Genomic DNA, 25,696 nt, shown 5'->3' with positions numbered 1-25,696 from the left:
ATTGTGCAAGACATGTTTGTTATTATCGTATATTTAATCCTTTGAATACGACGCCCACAATGGGCGAAAATGTGTCCTTTCTGTGCAAGTCAAGCGAATAAATATCAGTCAAAACCATGTCAAAAAAAATCCTTTCACAAAGGCAACCTTGGAACGTCTCTTTGAAGAACGTGAAAGGAATCTGTTCTGGAATATCTTTTATCACTGTGTAATCGCCACCTATTAAATGTAAAGATGTATTTTTTTAGGTTAAAATCGCAAAATTATTCAGTCATTACGTATAGATAAAATGGCAATTAAAATAATCGAAAATATTGACATAGTTAATGCCATTAAAGGTACATTCACTTCGCAATTGAGTAATAAAAGTAGTCTCACTTTTAATCATATTTATGAAAATTTTTTGTCATGGGATATGTTAGAAAAAGGGCATGGCAAAAGGAGTGCCAGAATTTTAATCCTTGCGAAAATCCCTAATCCTTTGAAATATATTTTAAATCTGCAGGCGGCATCTGTTTTGCAAGGAAAGACGTATCGTGACACTTTGAAAAGAGGATAAGACGGATTTTGCGTGGTGATATTCGGCCGAACCCTTTGAAGAGGTGTCTCGTTTTGACCCTTTTTTCCATTCGAGGGCAATGAGGCATATCGCATTGTCGTAAACAGAGGTTTTAAATGCTTAAAAAATTAGCACAGATGACTAATTTCCTATACATCAGAATAATTCGCCCAATACTTATAGAATTTAGAGGATAAATTGTAAACTGATGCACAAGGCACGAATCTAATCCAAAAAATTTTGTACCCTTATTTTTATAAAAGGAAAGTGATAAATAGATTCTGTAAAATAGTTTTGATTCATACACGTTTTGTGTATAAAACTAAATTTCATAAAAATATATGAGGCGCGACATCTATCCGTCAACTTCCTAACTAATAACTTGAACGTGTTCAATTTATCAGTAGAGAAATCTGCAAAGATGTTGTGACATCTAGCGGAACTATATTAACTATATATACAGCATTAACAGTTTTCTACTAATACTTCTTTTGATATAGTCCTTGAGTACACTAGATAAAGCAACTTATATGTAATGTATATATAAATGTATAGTACAGAATAGAACAAGTACAATTATGCGATATTTGATTGGCTGAAAAGATGTAATGGAACGAGACAACCAATCAGATTTAATATCCTTTATGTATCTTTATTTAATACTATATTTATTTCAGTTGAATCAATATTTTTAAGTACATGTTCATTTTCCATATTTCTTGAAATAAAGTTCTTTGGTGTTTCCATAAAATAAAAAATTGTAATTGTAAATAAAGTAAGACAAAGTTACAAGAATGTCCACATTACGTAGATTAAGCACTTTAATTCCACTAAGACATTTAATATCCAATTATGGTAGAAATAAAATATGCAGGAATGTAAATTTAGCACAGAATATCTACAAAAACTCCGGTATGTTTGTTTTAAGGTTATGTACAAAGATCATGCCATTTTTTATAAAATTTTGCCTATTTCAGCTAGTGTAAGTCTGCTAAGATTACACAGTACAGAAGCATCGCCAAAAGAGGATGATTATCACAACATAATCAAAGATACAGAGAAACCGATAGGTAAATTACAAACTTTTCAAATTGTTTTTTATTTAAATTTGTCTCGTTTTAGGAGACAGTACTAAACATGAATTTCAAGCCGAAACAAGAATGCTGCTGGATATTGTAGCGAGGTCCTTATATTCGGATAAGGAGGTTTTTATTCGAGAATTAATATCGAATGCAAGCGATGCATTGGAAAAGTTTCGATACTTAACAATATTGGGAGAAGAACAAGCAGCAAAAGTGAAAGATGTAGACCGTCCACTAGAAATCCACATTTCAACAGATAAAAACAATCGTACTCTGACAATACAGGTTAGAACTTCTGTAAAATTATTTCTATTAAATGTTTAATCTCAATATATTATAGGATACCGGTATTGGAATGACCAAAGAAGAACTTATTTCAAATTTGGGAGTAATTGCCAAATCAGGATCAAAAGTAAGTCAATATATGATCATAAGTTTTTCGTAATGCAGATTGATTTATAGGCTTTTATAGAAGAAATGAAATCTAAACAATCTACTGGAGATAACAGTATTATAGGCCAGTTTGGAGTTGGTTTTTATAGTTCTTTTATGGTAGCCGACAAAGTCGATGTATATTCTAGAGCTGTAGGTGAAGAGCAAGGTTACAAATGGACTTCTGATGGGTACGTATTTTTTTAAGAAAAATTTTACCATGTACACATTAAATTTTTTTTAGTACCGGTACTTATGAAATCCAACCAGCAGAAGGCGTACAATCCGGTACGAAAATCGTACTGCACCTTAAATTGGATTGTCGCGAGTTTGCCGACGACGATACCATTAAAAATATCATCAACAAATACAGTAATTTCGTTGGCAGTCCCTTGTACTTAAACGGAAAGAAGGCTAATATTGTACAACCGCTGTGGCTAGCAGATCCGAAAAGTGTGACGGTTCAACAACATAACGAGTTCTATAGATTTATAAGTGGAAGTTACGACGTGCCGAGGTACACGTTGCATTACAAAACCGATGTTCCTTTATCGATTAGAGCCCTTTTGTATTTTCCTGAAGGAAAACCAGGTGACTGAAGTTTTTTTTTTAATAAATTCCTATATTTAACGCTATGCTTTAGGTTTGTTTGAAATGTCAAGGGAAACTGAATCAGGAGTAGCTTTGTATTCGAAGAAAGTCCTCATAAAAAATAGAGCAGATAATATATTGCCCAAATGGTTAAGGTTTGTTAAAGGTGTTGTCGATTCGGAAGATATTCCACTGAATTTGAGCAGAGAACTTCTTCAGAATAGTTCACTGATCAAGTAAGCAATAATTTTATTTTTTCTTTTTTTTTTGTAGGAAAAATACAAATTTATGTATAAAACAGAGATTTCTTGAAAAAACTGTTTTTAGGGGTCCTTTTTACCCTTTCTAAATGTTTATCGGCAGAGAAGAAAGTTTTCCTTTCTCGTAATTTTTTGTCCTCTACAAAATTGCGCAGTTTCATTGAAATCGGTGACTGACTCTTCGATAACCTTCCCCATTAGTTATCACCAAACCAAGTTTTTCTTTCTTCAAAAGCTATAACACCTTGTATCTCAAAGATTACGTTATTTATTTAAAAAATTCATAGTTTTTTACCTTAATTGCCAAAAAAAAACCCTGTAGAATAAAAATTATTTTGTTCAAAGACAGCGAGAAATATATTTATTTCGTTTAAAAAATATCGAAATAAAAAATACATAGAGTTTTTATATATAACAAACGAAATATAAAACTTAGAAAATACAAACATTATAAATACATTTTTCTCACAGAAAATTACGTGATGTTCTAACTTCAAAGATTGTAAAATTCCTGCAAGACCAACTGAAAAAAAACCAACAGGACTATGAAAAATTCTACCAAGAATACGGATTGTTCATCAAAGAGGGAATCGTCACCAACTACAACCAGTTGGAAAAGGTAAGATTGCCTCAAAAAACTTCGCTCTCCCTAGATTCCCGCGACTCTGAAGCGTTATCATCGCTTGGAACCTCCGCGTCGCTCTCATCCGCGGGCAATTCTTCCTCGCTGTTGTTATCGTTATTCTCGGTGACGACGGTGCTCTGCGACAGAATCTCCTCCCCTTGCAAGTCTTTGTTGCGCAAATTCCCCATCCAGAACGCCACGGTGCAGTTGTTTGCAACCAACGCAGCTTTGACCCTATAAATTAACGTTTCCAGCGTCATCCTAAACTTTGGCACGAAAGCCATGAGACCCTTTTCTTTCTTAACTTTCGAATAACAGCACAGACTGTGGAGATACCGAGTGCAGTTTTGCATCATCTTGAAAATCTCCACAACTTCGTCAGGTTTGGATCGTAGCATGATCTCTAAAATGGGGACGCCGTGTGTGAGAAAAACATTTAAAATGACGTTGGATTTCTTCAAAAAAGTGGTTAGAATCATGTTGCTGTCGTGTAACTTCGACACGAACATCAGTCCCTGCAGTGTCAATGCTACAGTTCGCCACAGAACCAAGTGCTGGTTGTTCGTTAAGCTCTGAACTTCGATTTTAATCCTATCGACCAGCGTGGTGCAGATCCCCGCATAAAAAACGTGGAAGTTTTGTTTGTCGATGCTCACGAGCATACGCAGGCAGTCTTCTTTCGTGTTCAAATTAGGAGCTTCATCTTGTAAGGTTCCAACCAATCCACTTAGTGTGGTGGTATCGCTACATTTCAGATATGATTTCACCAAAGCTTCTATGTTTGAGTTGCATTCTCTACCGGCATCCAGACTACCTTTCGAGTTGTACCAGCGATTGCTTAGTAATTTCTCCGCAACCGAAGAGATTTTCTTCTCCACAGCCGGATTAGACGTGGTTATTCCGTACAGAGCCTCCATCGTCTTGATAAGACTCACTGCATGCGACAGTTGCAAGCACTGTTCGTAATGGCTGGCGAAACGGTTGAGAAAATCGATAATTAGCCTGTTCGCCGAGCTTGGCATTTGAGACAAGTCAGAACGCATGCTCTTGAGAATGGTCTTGAGCAGTTCTAGGTTACTGGAGAATTGGAACCCGGCCCAGCTAAAAGTGAGGTGGAAAATCTCTATGATGTATCCGAAACATGCCTTCACCTTCAAAGCCTCTTCGGTGAACATTTCCGGGAGGTCGTGGCGACCGTCGGTTAATTGTAGCAGTCTATTGATTTTTTTAACGATGATTCTGAAGTGTTTATCGATATTTGGTAGTGTAATTATGGAATCGGATATAATGGTAATAGGAGTTACTACGTTTAAGTGAGAAAGTCCTATATTTTCACCTTTCGTCAAGGCCTGTAACTTAGCAACGTGGTCGCTCAACATAAACTTGACTTGGTCGATGTTTATAGTGGTCGTATAAGAAACGAACTGCGAGGAGTCTTGTTCGGAGTCGAATACGAGAGGATACTTCAAAAGAAGCACAAGATCCGAGTCCATTTCCCTGAATTTAACGTGAAATTCCGGAATTTTGACAGCTAGTTTCTTCTTTTTAGCTGGAGGAGGCCCCGCTGAGGTGGAAGCTACTGTATCGTCGTTCTCGTTCATTGAAGAGGCAGATTTGAATCTCTTTTTCATGCCTTTTTTGTCGGGTTTAAAAGGAGACATCATCTGTTTCTTCGATTCGGTCACTGAATCGAAATAACTCACCGGCAGTTTGTGATCGGGAGCGCGATCCAAGCATTCGTAGAGCTTCTTTTCTAAATCCATGATATCCTGCAGTCTCTGCGCTGTCTTAGCCCTCACCTTCTTGTTTTTCTGCGTGACGTACCCGTTAATGACTTCCCTGAACCAGTTGATGCAGTGAAACAGACAATCTGCGACTAGAGTTACCTGATCCGTGTCTAGGTCTATAATCTCTTGCATGTCTGGTAATATGACGCCACAGCCCAAGAGACCATTTAACGTACACAGATCACCAGCTTGGAGCCTATAATGTACAAGTCGTATCAGGCGAAAATGTGATGCTAACAATAAAATTTTATCGTCTCCGCCAACTGTCATTCCCGCAATGTTGACTGCCAGGAGTGAATGCACCTCATCAGAGGTGTTTAGTTCCAATTGTTTGGAGAACTGCAAGCCATTCGTGCCGCTGGGTACCGATTCAGTCATGTACATAACGGTGAACGTGCGTGTCATCGTTTCTTGAATCCAAGTGAGGAAGTATTTGTCGAAATGATTGGTGATGATGAACATCGCCGTTATCTGATCGTAATACAATCCCATAAGTTCTGGACAAATCATGGTGCAATCGTTCGCGAACTGTAGAAGCATAGCGGCTTCCCGTGACCGACCGCGGGGCAGATCCATGATTTCTAGGGATTCAGACGGTAAATCGAGGTTAATTTGCTCTTCTGACCTAAGAACTAGATGCTTCACCATGGCCACTGCTGCGATTATTCCTCTCGTTTTTATGATTCTCTTCGAACTGGACAACTGCTTCCTAATCAACATGTGAATTTCGTCTTTTAACCCAGACATGCTCTCCTCTGCTTGTTCACCGCAAGTCAATGCACACAAAATTTCGAATACCTCTTTCACGTCCTTCAGTTCAAACGAATCTAGTTTCTCCAACAGACACATCAAAAGCGCCGTGTGCTGTCGCAACTTGTCGCTGTTATTTAATAGAGACGTGATTATTTTCAACACGTGACCTACCGATTTCTTTTCACTGACGCCCGTCAGTAATACCAAACTGTCTAACATTTCCCTGCGGTAAATAGTTTCCGTGTATTTGTGATTGAATAAGGTTGTGAAAAGAACGGTTACAAATTCCAGTACAACGTAATCCGTAGAGGATCTTAACAAGCTGCCTCCAATTTCCACAATAGACCCAAAGTAATCCCTAATTAGTTGTTGCGGCATGTATTTTTCAAACAACTTTTCCAATAAACTGATTTTGAACAGCCCTGCATGTAGACGTTTTCTGAACATTGCTTCTATTATCCTTTTCTTGAATTTAGCGGCTGCGTGAAGCATAAACAAGATCAAATAATCCACGGGCTTGTGATCCGAATGCGTTCTAATGGTAGAAATCATATTTAACCACGCCTCCGTGATAGTTTTTGGGGAAATGGCAAAAGCTTGAAGTCGGCTGAATATTAGAATCTTGCACGATTCCTTCTCTTTTGTCTTGTCACTAGATGACATTATGATGTCAAGAGAATTCCTGATTTTCATCAGTGTAGGTACCAAGTTTTGCGACTTGCAATCCGTCAAAAGAAATTGTAGTAATATTGGAAAATTTTTCAACGACGTACCACCAAGGATCCTGGATAAGATCTGGTCTTGAACGTCTGCTCGTATATCAGCGTCTAAATTCAGAGCATTTAGGCAATCCACTATAGCCCCTGAAAGTTCCTCATTTCCCTCTAAAAGTTTGCTTAGTTGTTTTGCCGTTTCCTTGAACTGACTATCGGGTAGAATGTCCGGGATGGATTCCAAGATTTCTATTTGCTCTGGAAGAGTGGCAATATCCAAAATATCCAATAGTTTTGTTGTTAAGTTTTCCGCTTCTTTTATGTAGGACAAGTACCGCAAAGAGTTCAAAAGCAGACGTAACCATGAAGCGTCGTGCACTTCTTCGGACACAGTAGATGTGATTGCATCCAGAAGTATGTTTATTACTTCTTTTTGGATGTGGTTACATCTGAGAAATATTCTGAAATAGCAATAAACCAGTAATAAACTTTGTATTTAAAAATATGCTTAATTGAATGTTTACCTAAATAAACTTTCTTGTTGAAATTTCAAATTTGCTCCGAAACTTTCATTATCATCGGTGTTTCGCCTTAACCACGTCGGTAAAAGAGCCTTCTTGAAGTACTTTTCCTTCTCGCACAGACTCTTTAAGCCTCTGATGAATTCTTCAACATTGTTTGCGGAACTGCCAAAACATTTATCCAGATCTCGAACTACCAAAGCTTGTTCTTGGCTTAAAATATGTGGGTCATCGTTGAATGATAACAAAATCCCCGCTGTAGAAAGAGTGTTTGTAAAAAGTGTTAATTTCGTTCTTAGTTCCTGTGATTTTATTTTCGCCGCTTTTGAGGTTAAAATTTGCGACATTCTAAAAACTATTTTTCTGATTGAAATGTAAAACTAAATACGCTTCACAGATTAGTAAATAACACACTTGAAATATAACAAATTTACTATTTAGTACCGCCTTTCTTGTTTGAACTTGTTCATTTTGTTTATGCAAAAATTCGCGGTTTCATTTGATTTCGACAGATTCTTGACAATTTACTGTCAAAAACAAATGTCGGATTGAGAAAAAATGAGAAATGTTACTAGGAGTTTACGAAAGTTTATTCCGGGTGTGCTCCGATTACTATCCTTGTCTTTGTTATTCTTACGGCTTTCGAGAGAGAGAATGCTATGTGTAATTGTCTAATTTACTAGGAATTAATTTTCGTAAACCCCTATTAACTGACGACTGAAAGTTTGAATTTAAATTTGGAAACTATACTATTGAAGAATTAAACCAAAATATAATTTTTTAGGAAGAGGCGGCCCACCTACTGTTATTTGAATCCTCGCGATTGGAATCTGGAAAGAAAATAACACTGACTGACTATATTTCCCGTGCCACTGAAAACAAGACGATATTTTACTTAGCAGCCCCCAGGTAATCAGATAAACCCTTTTTAATTCGACATATAATATAACTTATATTTTTTGTTGTAGTCGAGCTCTGGCAGAATCGTCACCTTACTACGAATCTCTAAAGAATAAAGAGCAAGAAGTGCTCTTCTGCTACGAGCCTTATGATGAACTCGTGCTGATGCAACTACAACAGATCAAGGGATACAGACTGGTGTCCGTCGAGAAGGACTTGAGGGACGACAAGGCCGCCAATGATCTCTCAAATTTAGGTACAAAAAAAACAAGTATACGTATGATTAGTGCTAAAATATGTGACTTTAGGGGAGGACAGCTTGAAACGCAGCGAAATCAATGAACTATCAAGTTGGATCAAAGACAAGCTGAGCGGTAAAGTGGCATCGGTAAATGCCACCACTCGTCTGGAGAACCACCCCTGCGTTATAACGGTGGAGGAGATGGCGGCCGCCAGGCATTTCATCAGGATGCAGAGCCATGGTTTGTCGGATGACAGGCGGTACGCCATACTGCAGCCCCAGTTTGAGATCAATCCAAGGTAAATTAGTTTAGATACCATTAGTTAGGCACGATGAAATTTGTGTTCGTATAAAATAAGTAAGAAAATAAAATTGCGACAATACCTTTTTAATTCGTTTGTTGCAGACATCCGATAATAAAAAAATTGCATAAACTGATGACCAGTGATCCTGAGTTGGCCGAACTTTTAGCTAAACAGGTTAGTATACACAGGGTGTAAGTTAAATGGAGGTAAATTTTTTTTAAGGTTAGTAGTACCTGTTCCCGAGAATATTACTAATCTGAAATTATTTCTTTTAAGTTCAATAAATAGTTAAGCTATAATTCGGTTCTTAAACTGTACTTTAATTCTTGTCTACGTCGCCTCGGGGCAGTTCTCGGACTTGGTGTATATGTGCGCTTATCAGTGTTACATGTTGTTACCTTTTTAAAACGGAATATGTATCTAACGGAGTGGCAGAGAGTGAAACTGATATGGAAAATAACTCAGTAAAAACATATCGCTTCTATAACTTTGCGATTTATTTTAAAGTCGCCATATTTTTTTGGAGGTAATGTCTGTCGCAGAATCAGATAAAATTGTCACAGAAAAGCATCTCAAACAGTGGCCCGTGTAGTCTTTCGGGAATGAAAAATCTATTTTTAGAAAACTTAGGACCCACAGCAATTTTTGATATAATATGAAATACACCTGAAATGACAAATGTCCTCCGACTATGTGTCTTGCTATCAGGACTTTTAACCAATCTGCAGGGTTTAACTTTGTGTTTTTTTTTAATCAGATGAATAGTAGGCACTTCTTAGTTGTTACTAGTGCTGGCAAAAACCGGAATAAAGTGAAACCGGCTAACCAGGTTCCATAAAAAACGATATCAGATAAAACCGGTTAGCCGAATAGTGGTCAAAACCGGATACTCTAAAACCGATTAATCGAATAATGGCCAAAACTGGATATCTGAAAATCGGAGTTTTGAAAAACTGACGGGATATACGATGTTATTCACGTATTCACATTTAAAATTTTAAATTTAAATCCAATGTTAAAAGTTAAAATGTTAAAACAGTTCCACTTAAGGAGGTTTATCGGGTACGTCTAAAGTCAAATGAGAGTTTCTGTAGATTCACTAGTGACCAAAGTAATAAGCCTTTAGATTTGGTAACGTTGCACTTGGCTGGCACGCTCGGTTCGGCGTTCGCTCGCTCGCCTTCGATCATTCTGTTTCTTTGGATGTCTAAGCTTCAAATATACATCATATGTCACATCTGCGAATTTCAAATAATACGCTACATCGAGAGCCGCGGCGTTGCCGCTATCACGCATATGGAGGTTAAGTTAGTCAACAACGGCAGTTTGAAGGAGAATTATTATAAATTATGTATCTTACAAGTACCTAATCGATTTCTACGAGCTGTCACACGGTTCCTTAGATATCGGTTTCCTATGTATACAAGTTGTTGTGGATCCTGTTCGTCAACTGTTGTGCATTTAAGACTTCGTACTAAATCGTGAAAAATTATTTTATTAATATCTCGTCTCTTAAGTATCCAAACTTGTCATAATTTTTTTGGATTTTCTTCATATTAATAAGCTTATATTAATTTTTTTATGAATATTTGTTTGTCAGTTCCATATCAGATAAACCTTTAATAAACTGTGGTTCTTCAATTTATTATTTATACAGGGTGTTCTCAAAGTTGAGTAATTTATTTTAACAGCTGGTAGGACTCATAAAAAAGGTCGATTTACCAAAATAATCAATCGTTTATATAAAAGTTGTCAAATAAAGCAATTATTAACAATTATTTAAAAAAATTGAAATTAAAAAACCTTATATTACAAACCTGATTTATTGTCATTTTCAACCACTCCATTGTAAAAACATAAATTGTTGTTTACTACTGATACTAGGTATGTCTTTTTTTTCTCTAGTACGCTTTTCGATTTGACAGTGGTAAATAATTCGTAGTAGTGAGTGATATTATTTTTAATTTGTGGGTGTTTTGTGCATAAAAATGTAACATGTTTATGAAAATAATGAACTAGTGGACATAATATTAACTTACCGGGAGTGTCAACAAAATGCAGCCACAGCATGTCGCTTGTACGTGAAAAGGTTTCCTTTACGAAATAATCCGGCTCCACAGATGTTTGTAAATTTAGTTATAAGACTACGCAACACAGGGTATTTAAAGGAACAACGAGAAGGTCATGTTGGAAGACCTCCATGTGAAATGGTGGAGATCGAGGAAGATATTTTAGAAATTGTCGAAAACGACCTAACAACGAGCACTAGGTCGATGTTAGTAAACAAACAATTTAACTTCCAGCGTGACCTCCTCGTTCCTTTAAATACCCTGTGTCACGGAGTCTTATAACTAAATTTACAAACATCCAGAAAGGAAACCTTTTCGCGTACAAGCGACATGTTGCGACTTCCTTTTTTTTGACACTCCCCGTAAGTTAATATTATGTCCACTAGTTCATTGTTTTCATAAACATGTGCCATTTTTATTGCACGAAACACCCACAAATCAAAAATAATATCATGCACTGCTGTACGAATTATTTAGCACTGTCAAATCGAAAAGCGTACGTAAAAAAGACATACCCACAACAAACAATTTATGTTAAGTTTTTATATTTCAATTTTCCTAGTTTCTTTTGTTATACAAAATTAATTTTATCATTTTTTATCTCTTGTAAAATTGTATGTAAAATTTAGAAGAGCGATTCTACACATAAAAATAATAAAAACAATTTATATGAAAATGGTTCCTAAAATATTGCCTAAATATTGTTCTAGATATAATTATAATAAAACCCATATTTGGGATGATTTAAATAGTCTAGTACAGCTGTTTTCAAACTTTTATGACGAAAAGTATCCGTTACAATTTTTTTGTAAGCACTGTGTTTAGTTTGTGAATCTCAATGTCAATGACCTCTCACATTGACCAGATTTAGGTGAGCTACATAATATCAGTCTGCCTGATGTGATATGACAACAGCACAACAAAAACAAACGAGCGATGTTAATTTGGTGGAACAAGAACGGCCAAATTTGTCACCGATTCATTTAATTACATTGATTTTAGTTTTCAATTTATCAGTTACAAGAACATGTTATACCGTTAGCTGTAATTTCACAAATTTCTGAATGCAGTGTTAATTTTTACTGAAATCGAAATAGAATTTGTATAGTGCGTTGTTTTGTTTTATTAAATTTAATTTTATGCAAAATTTAAAGAGGTATTTAGCGAAGTGTTTTGTATAGTGTAAGTGTATAACCTTATAAAGTTATTTATTTTAATGTTTAGCGCAATATTATAAGAAAACATGAATGTGAATCAAGAAAGATGAGATTTGCAAAGCATCCCGTTTAAGGTTACATGAACCTGACCAGTGGCGGGGTATGAAAAATTATCAAAAAAAAAATGGTTAAAAGAAATCAGGTTTCACAACACAACCCTTTTAAAGATACACGCTGTATAAATTATTCTACAAAATAATTTAAATTTTCTAATTTTTTATTGTTGATTTGGTGTGTTAATTTGTAAAATGGCTTTTTCTAACAAATGTATTTAAAAAAAACCTCTAGATGATTTTAATGATTTTTATGTGTAGAAACAGCTGGACGTGTTTTAAATTATTTCTAAATATGTTAAGGAGACAAAAATAAGAACTTTTAAAATTAGTTAAAAATTTCCGTAAGTGATACAAGAGATACGCTATCTGACAAAATAATTCCTTTATGATGATTAATTTGACAGAGTATTATGTTGAACTGAATTGCGGATATATATTTTTTATTTTTACGTAAATGAAATTTACATACAAAACCGAAAATTACAAAAAAAATTTTGCTAATTTATTTTTTGCTTGTTTGAAAGATGAACTCTTCATTAAATTCTGTGGTTTTTACTATCTAACAAATATAGTACACGTGACCCCTTTAACTTAAGATTTACAATGCAACTTAAATTTTTTATAGTTCCCGATAATCAGGTTATCTGATAAGGAGATAAGGTCACAATTTCAATAAACATCTCATTATCAGTCACATGGTTTGACAGGTTTAATCGTTAGTTAATTAGTCGCGATAATGTTACATAAAATATGCATTTTAGGAAATACTTGCAAAGATACAAATTACGTATTTCCAAATTTGTATGAACACTTGAAAAATTATTTTCAAGTCTAATTAGTATTTGTATTTAATTAGACATTCTGATAGGAATATAAAGAAATGTCCTTCTAGATAGTATTCCCTGAGAATGTAATATCCATTTTAGTAATATAAAAAATTAATTGCCCCATTTTTAATTGCGAAAAATTGTTTTCAGTTGTTCGCCAATTCGATGGTAGGAGCAGGACTCGTGGAAGACCCAAGGGTTCTGTTAACTTCCATGAATGATCTCCTAGCTAAGGCTCTAGATAAGCATTAACTGTTAATGATATTTTACCAGAAAAACGTGTACATAATTTGTGTATATTTATCATTCCCGATAATTGTATTGTTTCGTTTTTGTAAAATAGAGTAATGAAATGAAATGCCTTTTATTAAAAAAAAAAAAAAATGGAAAGAAATTCTTAAAACAGAATAAAGAGGTAAGTAAAATCGTATAAAAAGGTATTGGAAGAATATTAGTGGTAAATGCATTACGAAATTGAACACATCTAATAGTTAATCCTGTATTTTACGATTGGAAAGGTAGGTAAAAAAATAGAATATAGACAATAACTTCCTTGTAAAATTGATGGTATCCACAATTGGTGAAGTCAAATTTTAATTTATATCTTCAACCGACAAATACTACATGTATAGTTTATAAAATAAAATCCATACTCGGAACAATTTCACCTTCAACAGGTGTCCTACTCGGTGGCCTTGGCTCAATTATTTGATTAGTAAGAAATTAATAAGTCTAAAACCTAAAATGTACAGTAATTTTTTTAAATTCAATGTCACGCGCGCTATTTACGCGAAGAATTATCCGTGCATATTCGGTGCAAATGCGAACCAAATATTTTTTACAAAACGTTATATATAATTAAATTATCATTTCTAATTCTGTTGACTGGACCTATTTCGTATTGAAATTTAGACGTGAGGCGTAGGTAAACAATGCCGGCGTGTTAATTTGTTTCGTAACACATTTTGGTGACGTTTTTATCATAAATTTATAACCCGTGTTATAACTCTTGAATAACCTCGGGCATACAAATTTTTAAACTCATCACCATGTACATCATAAATTATTGGTAGCCATTTACACAACTGTGATCGATTCAATTATATATCTAAAAAAACTACACAAAAATGCATTGATGTTCAGTTTGCGTTTGTTGTACACAAAGGAGGTTTAATAACATTATGTATTTAAAATGCGGGCCAAAAAATCATGTAATCAATATAATGAAAGTGTAAAAATGAACAAAGCATATCTATAGGAAAAAACTAATATTACTCATAACTTAAGGATACTAACATTCTAGTTACTTTCACGAAACGAAACATTCCGCTTATCCGGTTTTATTTTTAAATTTGAAATTGGCGCTACACCGGCGCGTGCTTCATGACCGGATGAGGTTGGAATCATGTGATTCAAAACAGATTTTCTAGGTGAAAAAAACTGTCCTCTCTAGCAACATTAGTACAAAAATGTGGTGACATAATTAATACGTGAAATATTAGTAGAAAAAGATTTCGTATTGTTTGCCAAAGTACATAATCCGCCTATTCATCCATCAGCCACAGACGTGTAGCGGATTTGACATCACAAAATTATCAGCGACGTCACGTGCTGATTGGTCGGCGCTCGTCCTTAAACTCAAATATAACCAATCGGGAAAGTGGAAATACCCGCACTCCACCTGAAAATTTCTTATCGTCATATGACCCATTCTTGCTGGTGGCAGTCGTGTAAGCCATATTTGTCAGTGGGTTCGCTAGTTCCGTAGTGTGTTGTGCACCTTTTAGACCGTTCTGACCTGTAAATACTCCCCTAAATAACAAAATGTCGGCTTCTGAGACAAACCCCGTCTACGGACCCTTCTTCGGTGTAATGGGAGCAGCCTCCGCTATTATTTTCAGTTGTAAGTAAAATTGTACTCATCTTACCGCTACAATATCGATTTATCCGATGACGGAGCCTTTTCGCTTTTTAAAATAGTTTGTCGGGCCCGTGCGTCGTACAACAAACACTTTATACAACTCATTTAATTGGTATTATGTGGCAGAATGGTTTGAATTAAGCAAACTTTGACTTGTAAGCGAAATTACTGATGTCTACTCCATGGGCGTAGTACGAGTCATATGCCAAGATTACACGTATATTTCGGGCCTTTGTCGTAGATAAAATCAATGAGTAGACGGAAAAGGCTCACCATCGTTCTCGCTTTTGGCAGAAGGGCCCATTTTACCATTTTTTCATTCAGAAACGGCCTTTTAATGACCCACTTTATCGTGGTCACATGCTTTGACAGACCCACCCGATTGCTCGTACAAGTCGATTTGTATTGAAAAAAACTGCAAACAGGGGCAAGTTGATAATTAATTACAACGAAAGGTAATGCACGAAAACGGATAATTTTGCATTTTGTTTTTTCTTTGAAAAAAAAAAAGATGAAAAAATTGTTGCTACTAACTCATCTATCTACACTCATTTCTTTTCTACGAACTAGACTGATGTACGTATTATATTTTTATTTGTTTTGAAGCTTGTTTTAATGCAATGAAGAATGAAGTTAAAGGGAGAGACTAAAAAACATTGATTTTCGTCCGTGTCTTGTTCACAAGTAGGGTACGTCCATGTAATAAGGTCTGTGTTAAATGTGCGATAAATCTAGCTGTTTGGATTTCGTTGCAAATATAATTTTATCAAAATTTTAACGGAAAAACAGGAACAAGTGGGTGTAGCCAGCCACCTGAGAGATGCAGCATGTGACCCCAAGGATAAACAATAAAATCACATGAATTGCAAATTATTCAATGCTTGTTATATAACCTTAACAATTTCAACATTACCCTGACTTGATCGCCCATGCTCCAACGACTCCGCCGTCAAAATTGATTTCGTCCAAAATTATGATTGTATTTTTTTCCTATCTGACGATCATTACGTTAGCCAGTCTCTCAATTTCGTACCTACCCAAACAGATTAGTCATTCTGCCCAGCCACATTTTCAAGCTAAGAAGTTCACTACGCGTGGTCAAAGAAAATAAATAAAACATTCGCTCATTCGCATATTTGGCTCTCGTCCAGGCTGCTTTGTCAAGAGAACTTCCCAATGCCAGTTGTAAATACTTTTGATCTGACAAAGCCCTAGCAAAATGGTTTTTTAATCGCAATACCTAATTGACGGTGTTTCACGTGATGTCGCTTATCGCGACTTTGTTAATTTAGATAAAAGAAATTAATTTATCTCTCGCATAGGCATCATGTGATTGTTTGGTTTATTCGCGATTGTTCTAATTTGTGTGGAAATTAAGTGAAATACGCAAACGCCCGCTTTTTGGTCGTTGAGCTGGAATATATCAGATAGCCGTTTTGAAGTATAATATAAACAAATCATACAGTTATCAGTAACAGGGTTAAAAATAAACGGTTACCTATGTGCATGTAATTTTTAGACCTCTCCTCACTAACAATGCAAGTTTAATTCGATCGCACACCGCTTTAGATGCAATAACTAATGTATTCCTTATTGTGGCAGATCACGAGATCGCTTGGGCACGTGATTGTTTATATGACGTCTCTGGATTCGTGCAATGAACTGCCCGAACAAGAGAAAGTTCAATTTCGACGTGCACCATTGTCACGTGCGATCAAAAACCCATGTCATAGGACAAGAGGAAAAAAATTACGAACCTGTACGATATTGTTAAATATTTTAAATTGTATGGAAGCTCGTCATGTGATTGTAGATAATTAACCATATAATGGCTATCTAGAGATTCAACAATTCGGAAAAAGTTGGAACAAACTTGAAATAAAAACGTCCTTGAATACCTTATTAAAATATTTTTCCAAATATGTATACATATTTTCTTTTGTTACACCCCAATGAACATGAAAATAGCATTTTAACCAAAATTTTATATTCGGCAGCGGGATGGCAATTCTCAAATTAGTTCAGATCATGCACAAATTAACAAAAAAGATAAACATATTTTATACAGGGTGTCCGGAAATACCGTTCGAATAATTCTAGGGGTGATTCTACATGTTAAACTATGAAGAAAAGTTCATATGAACATAGGTCCGCAAATGCGTCATAAGGTTGCTATGGCGATTCAAAGATTGCACCGGGATATAGGTTTTATTTTATATCTCTGGAACCGTTTCAGATAGCCATCTGAATTTTGGCATATGAATTGCCTTTAATAGTAGGTACTTTTCAGTGTTTTTACTAAATTATTATTTTAATCAGGGGCGTACCGACAGGGGAGGCCTCGATTTAATTTGTTCACATTTTTATTAAACGTCATATTTTTGCAGTTTTCTTTAGAAATTCTGATTCCGCGGTATAAATGACATAAAAAAGGTATTCTTGTAGAAAACCTGTCAGGCTAGCCGTTTTCGAGAAAATACTCTCCAAAGAAAATAGTGCATGCATGGTCGCCCAATAATAAAAATTTCTACATCAAAGTAGGCTTATGTCGGTGCTAAGTTGAAAATGGAAAAAGGTCAAATTACTGTAGTTACGGTAAACGAATTTGACATAAGGTTTAAAAATAAAGTTTATTCGATTATTATTGTGTTAATAACAGTGTAATTGAAAAAAATCATTGTTCTCGTCTTTCAAAAAATGCCGGAATACTCTTTTGCTGAAATGGCCGACATGCACTTCATGTATGGCAAAGCAAACGGTTGTGCTTTGGAAGCTCGGAGGTTGTACCAAGAAACTTTTCCAAATCGCCNCCTGACAGGTTTTCTACAAGAATACCTTTTTTATGTCATTTATACCGCGGAATCAGAATTTCTAAAGAAAACTGCAAAAATATGACGTTTAATAAAAATGTGAACAAATTAAATCGAGGCCTCCCCTGTCGGTACGCCCCTGATTAAAATAATAATTTAGTAAAAACACTGAAAAGTACCTACTATTAAAGGCAATTCATATGCCAAAATTCAGATGGCTATCTGAAACGGTTCCAGAGATATAAAATAAAACCTATATCCCGGTGCAATCTTTGAATCGCCAAAGCAACCTTATGACGCATTTTCAGACCTATGTTCATATGAACTTTTCTTCATAGTTTAACATGTAGAATCACCCCTAGAATTATTCGAACGGTATTTCCGGACACCCTGTATAAAGTAAAAAAAAGCAATGTCTTAATTTTTCTCGGGTAAACATGTGTTTTTATAATCAAATTTCAGCTAAAAGCAAACTAAAAACTGCTAAGAAAAAATATTTAAAGGTAAATCTTCTCAATTCATGCCTGAGTCTTCTGATGCCTTTAATTCCATGGAAACATATTCTTGCTGATCCTAAACATATTTAAATTTTCAGTCCCTAAAAGCGGAAATGGTTTGATGATTTTTTCATTAAAATAATTTGGTTGTTTTGTTTTTAATGTTTTTAATATTTAGGTATATTGGCAAACATAGTGACCACAATAACCTTTTAGATGATAGATTGCAGCAGTTTAATTTTTTGAGAAAAAAACGGTAGTTTTGTCTAGCCCAATTTTTTCGCGAATTGTAAACCTCCAAAACTGTCTGCCTATGATTAAATATGACGTAAATGCTTATTAAAAAATCTTGTTTTACTCACTATATGTCAATTTAAGGACCATATTTTTTATAGCTTTCAATTGTCTGATCATCATTTAACTCGTAAAATCATAGGAATTGGCCTAAATTGAAAATCAATTGTTAATAAAATCATATGATTAAACATTCAGTATCAATTTAATTAAATCGTAAGGAAATTTAGTAACTTATTGCAGACTTTCCTAGTAGTTTGTCTTTATTTTCCAAAAATTGAGCACAGGACCCGCAAAATACTTCGTTTCTAGAGCCTGTCCCAATTTTATAAAAATACAAAAAGTTTTACTGTAATCGTGCCACTTTCCAAGTGATTGTTATTGCACAAAATTACAAAAAAAAATGTTGACTTCATAAGTTACTAAAATACAATAAATAGACGTCACTGAACCTAATAATATTTATTTTCTTCGCGAGAAAGTAGAAAATATTTTTGTTATGGCGATAAAACTAACAAATATTCTTGTATTTATTCCTTATCGCTTAAAAACAGTTGAAGTTTTAAGTGTTAGATATTTTTTTTATTAATACTTTTATTCAGCGCAAATATACCAATAGACAGATGGCACTGAAAACATTACACATTTATGTAGTTAAGAAACTATCTCTCTAGATCTAGCCCATGCTAAAATTAAACACTTCTGTTATCGATCGTCAAATGATCTAAAACTGTCATTTTTAAATATGTGACTTTAAAAACAAACAATTTTACAAATTACTTTCACGGACTGTAGTGCGCCCCCCCCCCCTTTAGTACCGATTTGTATGCATATGGAATAACCCTAAAACAGCTTTGGTAAACTCGTTTCGTGTCCAATATGCAATCTTGGTACGTATAAACCTCGGTATAAACCACAAATTAGTATAAGTAATTTAATAAATTGTATAACCGGCCTTGGTGTGGCATCTCCAACCATAAAGCGACAAATAATCGATTGAGACAGAGCAATTATTGTCTCCAGTGACGTGTGCCGAATTTTCCCGATAGGGCATGTTAAAAAAATGGAAATTCAAGGTTGAAAACTTCAAGAAAGTCAGGGTTGATGTCAAGAATGCTTTTACTTGTTTGAGATGCCCTGTACGATTCCTCCTTATCGCAAAACGTATTAATTATTATATCACGTTTTTATGGCATTCCATTGGCTAATCAAGCTGTTTAACAGCATATAAAGCCTTCATTTCCTTGACTGTTTTTATTTTGCCATGCAAACATTCACGATATATATATTTTTTGTTTTCAGTTACAGCAAGTCGATGAAACTGCTTCCTACGCGTTATTAATATTGTTTGGCGGGAACAAACATACATAAATATAATCTCGCTATAAACTGATGTTACTTCCTCTAAAATCTATTATTATCTGGGCGCAAGTGCCATAAGGTACTGTTATGAATTTTGTCTGAGCGGTTTTACGATTCGTTGATTGCCGTCGATAAAATTAAAATATTCATCTTTTTTATTGTTCTTTCGTTTCTGTATCATAGCCTGAAATAGACTTCGTGCGTTTTGTCATATTTCACTTTTGAAATTGAAAATGAATCAAAATTAACTAAAATTTTAAAAATATGCATCTCTTACACTGAGGGAAATATCAACAAACTGTCTCCTTTATATAGTCTCCAAAAAGGTTACGATGTTTAAAATTTTCCACTATCACAACCGAAAAGTCATTTATCATTAGTAAAGAAATAATTTAAAAAAATTTCAAATAGGCACTATTTAATACAATAAAAAGGATTTTAATTGACTCTTCCCAGAAATGGTGGGTTTTTCAGTCATATTAATTTAAAAGACTTGATAAACTTATCAATTTTGACTCTTTTTATAAAATTTCATGATAACTTTAATCATTTTACCTGAAACTGGAGAAAAAAGTGTAATTGTAACATAAATTTAACTTTGAATTTAAATAACTTTTGTACGAGTAGGTTTATCAAAAAATGATAAGGGACATTTTTTGTAGAACGTTCAATTCCCTACAAGAATACGTTTCGGTCATTTAAATCCGTCTATTAGTTTTTAAGACATAAAATTCTGAAATTGGAAAATAATTTTCCTATATTATTTAAATGCAAAATAGAAAATCGCGATGCGCGACCTCTAAATATTAATGTTAAGAGTTCCGATTTTTACAGGCATCTCTTCTCACCTCCCTGAATCTATTTCAGAGGGAATTTTGAAAAAAAAATAGTCGATTTTTTTTAATCAACGTATTATGCATGTAACTAAATCATATTTAAACTTTTTCACCCGAATCACTTCGTGATCCCACTACATGGCACTTTGTGCCATGTACTCGTGTCGGTTAGTTGATGCCCTCGAACGGCGTGCGGAGGTTCTGGTTCTCAATCTTCTCTTCAACAGTTAGAAATAATCAAATAAAAAATTGCTACATACATAGATTAAACTGGGATGTTGTATTGATTTTAGGGAAAATTTTTGTTTTAGGGGAAGTGGGAACAACCGTTTTACACCTATTTTTTTTTTCATTGTCAGTGATATAAGAAAGTTATGATGCGTTATGAAGATTATATTTTAAAATAAATATGGTGTCCTGTTGAAGTGCTATGACAAATGATTGAAAAAAAATCTGGTACATTGTTAACAAAGTCAATGCGTATAGTTAAATTTTATCTAATTCTTTTAACACTACGAATGTAAATTTAAATATATAATGTCGCACAACAGAAAACTATAAATTATCTGTCACTGATACAGAGATTATGGTACTACCACATGATGTGACATATGTTAGCAATATTACAGTATCTTTAATTCGTCGTAAGATATAATTGTTTCAAGGAGCAAAATATTTGCTTTTATATTGAGAAACGTACTTTCTAATTTAAAATATTTGGTTCTTTAACATACTGCAAACAAATTTGTTTCTTGCTCATCCCAGATTATAATACTTAAATATACAAATGTAACTGACCGAAACGAATGCAGATAAAAAAAATACGATATGTGACAGTTTCCTCTGTAACAGCGTTGTCCGTCTCACTTCTCCTACGTCTAAACTGCAATTGTATTGAAGTCGTGGCAGTGAAAAATCTGTTGAAAGTTTAATTTCAAACAAAACTGGCGTCTAGTGTAATAATCGATAGTCTTGGCTAGACAAAGCGTCCCGGTTATTTCATGTACAGGGTCATCGGCCGCGAAATGACCAATCTCTGCCCCCTTCTTCTGCAGTCGCGAAATAAAATTAAAAAATTATGTCTACTGTTAAAATAACTTCGTTCAAATCACAAACAAATGCGTATCTATTTACCATTATTTGCGCGTACGTTTTGAATTATTCGATGGTGTATGGAGGCTTTCATCTATTCTACGAACGCATAGCCAACTGCGACCCTGCGTCGAACAGCAATCCGGATCGTCGATGAGTCAAAGCGTGACGTGGTCGAACGGTACTTTCCACAGTTCTTATGGTTGTTAGACTCTTTGTCATATTGTTATTGAAATAGCAGCTTCTGATTAGTGTATCATGTCATAACAATAACGTCGATGCAACGGATATAAATTGTGTTTGCGTACAACGTTCGCAGCAACGTATGAATATTTTTTACAGAAAAAAAAAGGAAGACCAAGTTTGGCAACAACGCAATTTTGACCCGAGGATTTTGCGATCATTCATGGGGCTTCGCTTTTCAAATAAAATTATTCAGGTTCACTAAAAATTTGTACTCGTACACAAACAAAGTTGTAGAAATCGTTATTTAAAAGCTGCAAAGCAAAAATATTTAATAAAGAATGGAGAGGTGGTCAAAAGTACAAATTTCCAAATAAATAGGATTTATTGGTTGATTTTTTTTTTATATACAGACTTCATAAATGATTACAAGCCTCCTGACAGTCAAGCTAGTCAGCCAACGTTGTATTGTTGATACTATTTACTAAAAATCCCCAAACCTCAGTGGAGTGGTTGAAGGAGTTAGATGTAATTAAATAAAATCGTTTTTGAGATTGAGTGTTGGTGTTTAAACTTAAATAGATACAATTCAGTATTACACTTGCTTTTTTCGTTGAAATCCATTTAGCCTTATTGAATGGAGAAAATTATCAAATTTCACTTATTAATGAATAGGGCTGTCAGAACTGGGTTGCGGGACATAGGCGTACGCATTATTTATTAAAAATCAACACATTAAATTCTCTACAATACACTACCATAAACACCAAAGGATAGGAATTAATTACGCAACATCCACACGATAAGAAGCAAACCGAAAACAAAGGGAACGGAACGTGACAAGCATTCTGAAGCAGCGGCTCATGCGTGTCTCGGTTGACCCGCTTGGCACGCCATTGAATTGCGGCTCCCTCTGACAGCCTTATTAATGAATAAGTTTTACTATGAAAACAAAAAAACATGATGTGAACCCATAACAGTTTTTTTGTACAGAGTAAAATAAATAAAGTTTATTTTTTGTTATACTTAGAATAAAATAGCACCATAAAAAAGTTCCATTAATTTACAAACCATTGTTCTAATAAACATTAATTCACTGCATTATAAAATAAATTAAAACTAATATATTAGTAAGTTATTGCCATATTCGCGATAAGAAATTACATATTCCTTCATTAACTGCGCAAATGTACTGCCCTGTGCATATTTTCATACACATTTTGCAGCTGTTCTGTTATTGTTAATTTCTCAAATAATTGCGTTTTAATTCTTCGATGTCATGCATCGTTATAAAAATATTATTAACCTCGAAACTTAACCAGTAATTGGACGAAGTGCCAAAAATTTTTGCTGTGAAAACAACTGGTTAGTTTGGAATATGTACAACTTGATATTGAAGCAAAAGAAACAATAAAACAATGGCAGCCAATAAATATTCAAACAATAACAGACACAAGCGACTGAAAAATGCACAAATGTCGATTTAGTGTTATCAGTCACAATGACTCGTTTACAATGAACAATAACAAACCGCTGCAATTAATTTGTAAATATAAAAAATAAGGAAAACGATTGCAGTCCTCACCTAAGTCCAGTCTTTATCTACATTCTACATTTCATTGCAATTAAACAAACGTTTAAAATCTTTTATCATGATAGAAGACCCTGCTTTGCTTGATATGTTAAAAATCCTGACAGTAGTTGTATACCATTTGAACGAAAACAACTAAACTATCATACATGTTTATTTCGACTTAATACGATAATTGACGTTTAATTTTTCAATTTAGTTCTTCGCATCTTGTCTTCTAGTCGCAGGCAAGAGCGAAAACTAAACTAAACTGTCCCGGTGTTTGCGAGACTGTTTCAGTCGTGCATTTGCGCTTTTCGGAAGTGAGCTGTGGCCATACGATTAAAACAATTGCATGTGTCATGTTAATTGATGCGTTAAATTCCGCCACCGCTTGCTCGATGCGACCATGTTTAAATTTAAATTAAATTCAAACCGAATTTTTATTTCAGATTCGCGTTGTTGATGTCGGAACAGTGTATTTACTAATCAATGGAAATTTAGCTTTGATGTTTTTCTTCTTTTCGCAAAAGTAATTGTTAAAAATAATATTTGATGTCATTAAAATGTAATGATTTATATTTTTTTTAAACTGTCATAAAATATTGGCATTTTAATTTTATTTCCTCAAAAGACACTTGTTAAATGAAACCATACAGCATATCAATATATGTATAATTATATTTCATATTATTTGATAATTGCTTATTTTTGAAAATGTATTTCAATTGAATAAAACCCAAATTCGAGCCCAAATTACCTTAATCCAGACAAATTATGGTGCAAGAATTATGACAACAAATCTACAAAAAAAAACTGCAAAAAAATTACATAATTGACAATAAACACATTAAGTTATGTACGGTTTGCTTTGATTGCTTGTTTTTTTCAGTTTGGATAAACGAAGAAGGATGAAGTTTAGCTGACTAGGACAACTTTTGTGCCAAATCCAGTAGTGTAAATAAAAAAGCAATTGTAGTCAAACCTAAATTGTAAATTGGTGCTAAAGTTGAGCAAAGAAACTCAGTTTCTGAAATAATGACCATACTTTAAATAACTGAAGATGCTGCAATTTAAATCGAGCAATAATTTTCCCAAGAGTAGTGTCTCTATGTGTGCTTAATTTCAAAAATTCAGGAGTTCTGAAAGCAGAGGATGGCAAAAATACCAAAAAAAAATTTATGCAAATTTTACCCAATCTTCATCGACAAAAATCGGAATGTGGGTCTTCTTTGATTTTTTCTTTTTTCTTCTACCAGATTTATTGTCTTTCATTTTGTGCCCGGGCCTTCTAGATAAAGAAATAGCTCATGTTGTCAAGGTCCTCGCACGCAGTGCATAAAGGGTGAGTCAGAAAGAATGGGTCAACACTAAGCTGGAGCTATACACCAAAATATTACGTTTGAGCTCATCATGCCTTATACGAATATCGCTGGTATAAGAAATACAGGATGTTCATGGTTTAAATTTTATTCTGAAATTTCTCAATAATTGAGAAAGTTTTTATAGCATGACTGAAAATTGGTAGAGTTGGGTTTTTTGGTGTGAGAATTACGAATTTCAAGCTTTTTTAACGTTGCTCCTAGAGGGCGCTAGTTTCACCAAATTATTTAGGTAAATCAAAACATATTTTTTTTTATCTGTTGAGCTATGCAAATTTAAAATTAAAAAATAAACAACACATTTACATATGTATATCATCCTTGCATAATAAATAAATCACAATAAACATAAATCAAAATTTTTTAAGTAGGTTTGATAGTCTAAATCTGTTTGTTTATATCTGCTTCCACAGCTAGATCATATGATGTACGTCAAAACCAGTCGTGTGGGCTATAGTCCAAGCATTCTGTCACGGATTAATGTTAAATTTGCAGAAATTATTACCTGGACAAAAAAATATGACCGTATAGAAAATTAAATTTTAAATTGAGTTTCTTGTTCTTTAAACTCGATCCAATATGGCGAACATGGTTAAAAAAAATCGCAAAGTTGAAAAAAACGGTTTTTCTAAAATAACTAAAAAAATATAGCACGGATTGAAAAATTTTAAATGAGAAAGTTGTAGGTTTTAAAAAGATCTATCGACTGATTTTTTGAAAGTATCGATTGCTTTGTTACTTTTCGAGATATATCGAAAAAACCGTTAAAAATCTTCTCTTTTCTCTTCTTCTATAACTCGTTTACATTTAC

The 25,696-nt window shown here is 34.2% G+C and overlaps 2 protein-coding genes across 2 annotated transcripts in view; both read left to right on the top strand.

Moving 5' to 3' along the window:
- The first annotated feature begins 1,294 nt into the window (after positions 1–1,294).
- On the top strand, positions 1,295–13,296 carry LOC108911202 (heat shock protein 75 kDa, mitochondrial). The gene is made up of 13 exons (XM_018716074.1): positions 1,295–1,471; positions 1,537–1,629; positions 1,682–1,926; positions 1,982–2,053; positions 2,104–2,264; positions 2,318–2,664; positions 2,717–2,900; positions 3,396–3,543; positions 8,108–8,232; positions 8,292–8,479; positions 8,532–8,763; positions 8,871–8,943; positions 13,089–13,296. The coding sequence occupies exons 1-13, from the start codon at positions 1,354–1,356 to the stop codon at positions 13,188–13,190; spliced, it is 2,088 nt and encodes a 695-aa protein (XP_018571590.1). The 5' UTR covers positions 1,295–1,353; the 3' UTR covers positions 13,191–13,296.
- Positions 13,297–14,603: 1,307 nt separating this feature from the next.
- Positions 14,604–25,696, top strand: part of LOC108911201 (V-type proton ATPase 16 kDa proteolipid subunit) — a 36,832-nt gene continuing 25,739 nt past the window's right edge. The window contains exon 1 of the mRNA XM_018716073.1: positions 14,604–14,841. Coding sequence (XP_018571589.1) covers positions 14,763–14,841 — 79 coding nt within the window. The 5' untranslated portion in view covers positions 14,604–14,762. The remainder of the gene's footprint in view (positions 14,842–25,696) is intronic.

This window comes from Anoplophora glabripennis, unplaced genomic scaffold, assembly GCF_000390285.2.
Source record: "Anoplophora glabripennis isolate ALB-LARVAE unplaced genomic scaffold, Agla_2.0 scaffold144, whole genome shotgun sequence".
NCBI classification, from domain to species: domain Eukaryota; kingdom Metazoa; phylum Arthropoda; class Insecta; order Coleoptera; family Cerambycidae; genus Anoplophora; species Anoplophora glabripennis.
The sequence above is the reverse complement of the archived record's forward strand: the minus strand, read 5'-3'. Positions and strand labels throughout refer to the sequence as shown.

Coding starts and splice junctions, on each gene's coding strand:
- LOC108911202 (XM_018716074.1), top strand. CDS start 1,354: ATGTCCACATTACGTAGATTAAGCACTTTAATTCCACTAAGACATTTA. Junction 2,054..2,103: donor TTGCCAAATCAGGATCAAAA/GTAAGTCAATAT, acceptor ATTGATTTATAG/GCTTTTATAGAAGAAATGAA. Junction 8,944..13,088: donor CCGAACTTTTAGCTAAACAG/GTTAGTATACAC, acceptor AATTGTTTTCAG/TTGTTCGCCAATTCGATGGT.